Source organism: Halyomorpha halys, unplaced genomic scaffold (genome assembly GCF_000696795.3).
Source record: "Halyomorpha halys isolate HHAL.00 unplaced genomic scaffold, Hhal_1.1 Scaffold2319.1, whole genome shotgun sequence".
Taxonomy (NCBI): domain Eukaryota; kingdom Metazoa; phylum Arthropoda; class Insecta; order Hemiptera; family Pentatomidae; genus Halyomorpha; species Halyomorpha halys.
The window spans coordinates 56,689-58,570 of NW_027111859.1; the positions used below are offsets into that span (position 1 = coordinate 56,689).

The 1,882-nt window shown below is 29.1% G+C and overlaps 1 protein-coding gene across 3 annotated transcripts in view; it reads left to right on the plus strand.

Moving 5' to 3' along the window:
- Nucleotides 1-1,876, plus strand: part of LOC106691408 (zinc finger protein 341) — a 26,217-nt gene extending 24,341 nt beyond the window's left edge. For all 3 annotated transcript variants that reach the window (XM_014437160.3, XM_014437162.3, XM_014437161.3), the window contains 3 exons: nucleotides 34-298; nucleotides 463-583; nucleotides 655-1,876. In XM_014437160.3, the coding sequence (XP_014292646.1) occupies nucleotides 34-298; nucleotides 463-583; nucleotides 655-971 (703 nt within the window). In that variant the 3' untranslated portion in view covers nucleotides 972-1,876. The remainder of the gene's footprint in view (nucleotides 1-33; nucleotides 299-462; nucleotides 584-654) is intronic.
- Nucleotides 1,877-1,882: the final 6 nt, after the last annotated feature.

Genomic DNA, 1,882 nt, shown 5'->3' on the forward strand with positions numbered 1-1,882 from the left:
TTATTTATGTATATATTTTTTTTTTAATATTAGACAAGTATCATGCTGTAAATGTCGTGCCAAGTTTATGAGTAGTGAATCACTTGAGAAACATATGCTCACTGACAGTCACAATTACCCTTGTCCGAACTGTGATAAAGTTTTTGCATGTGAAAGATTCCTTAGGAGGCACATTAGTATTCACTCTAATACTAAAGTGAAATATAGTTGTCCAGAATGCAAAAAGCCATTTAGGTCCACACATTACCTCAATGTACACAAGGTTATTCACACATCCGAGAAACCTTATATTTGTAAGGTAAGTGGTTCCGATTACATTGTAATTATTATTTATATATTATCTATTGATCTCACTATGTCCAATTTTCATTGTATAAAAAAGCAAAAAGGCTTATAGTGTTGTTTTGAATTAATTATTTGATAATAAATATAGTTCATTTTTTATTAAATTATATTCATTAGGTATGTTCTGCATCATTTAACCGACGAGATAAATTGGCTAGGCATAATTTGACTCATGAAAATGCAAAACGTTATAAGTGTCCTTTCAAGTCTGGTTGTAACAAGAAATTCAACAGGAAAGGTAATATTATTTTCAAGATTTTTAAAGTACTTATATTTATTCTTAAGTAAAGTAACTATTTCAATTTTCAGACAAGTTAAAACAGCATATATTAACTCACAGTTCTTGGAAAAAATTTGCCTGTCGATTCTGCTCCAAGGCTTTCAGTACTGTTTCTCATGTTGATAACCATGAATTCTTGTGTTCTACTGCAATAAAAAATCAGGCAAAAGCCAACCGGGAAAAGGCCAAAAACAATAATGTACCAACGATTGAAATTGTTGTTTTCCCTGTTTCTAAACATGAAAATTTTATAATTCCTGATCTCCTGGTTCTTTCAAATGAAAACAATAACACATCCGGTCTCACAGTCCAGTCAGCAATAGAGCCAAAAATGTCAACAACTTAAAAACTATATTAATGTACTTTTAACTAATTAAGTGATTCAATTTGTGTATATGACTCATAAACCCTATTAAAGGAGTAGTATACCCATATTTTTTGTGACCATTGAATTGAGTGTTTTTAAATGTTGATCTCCTAATACTCTCTTTTTTATTTTCAAGTATTCTTGTTTTAACTAGTTATACTCCATCGATCTCAGTTACTGTAGACCATCACACATTTTTTTGCCTAAAACCCATCAAAATACTATTTTTGGCGCATAAATGGGACCAAAGAATCATTGAATACAGTAGTAATCTGTATTTCCCCAGTAAAAGTCGACTGAAGCCCTGTTCAGTTTATTTTTACATGTTTCTTAGATTTTAATTTGTATTGTAATTTTAGAATTGTTTTTAATCAGCTATCCCACTGAATTAAAAAAGGCTTTGTTAATCATTAGTAATCAGATTCCTCTAGTCAACTTAGGAAAATTTCCAATGTCTAATTGTATATATGCCTTATTCTGTGTGATAAATACATATATCAGTAGGTTACCTATAAAAGTATTTAAGTTTTAGTATTAAGTATTATAGTAAATGGCATTAAATTTGAAAGCAATATTTTTACCAAATAACCATATGTTACTAATGTTAAAGACCTGGAACACTATAATTCCTTTTTATATGTAAGTTACTTCTTGTTTATTTTAAGATAATTTAATGCGGCCTAATATTATTTGATCAACGAAGGCATTCTATTATGTTGTATTGTATTGTTAGATTCCTGTTTATGAACTGTGGTTTACCAGCTGTACGTACTTTGCCTAACTTATTTAATGCCCTATTCTTGGGAATTTATAACATTAAATGATTAATTAATAATGTGATAATTTTTTTCACAAAATGTGAACTGATTAAATGTACTTTGCTTTTATAT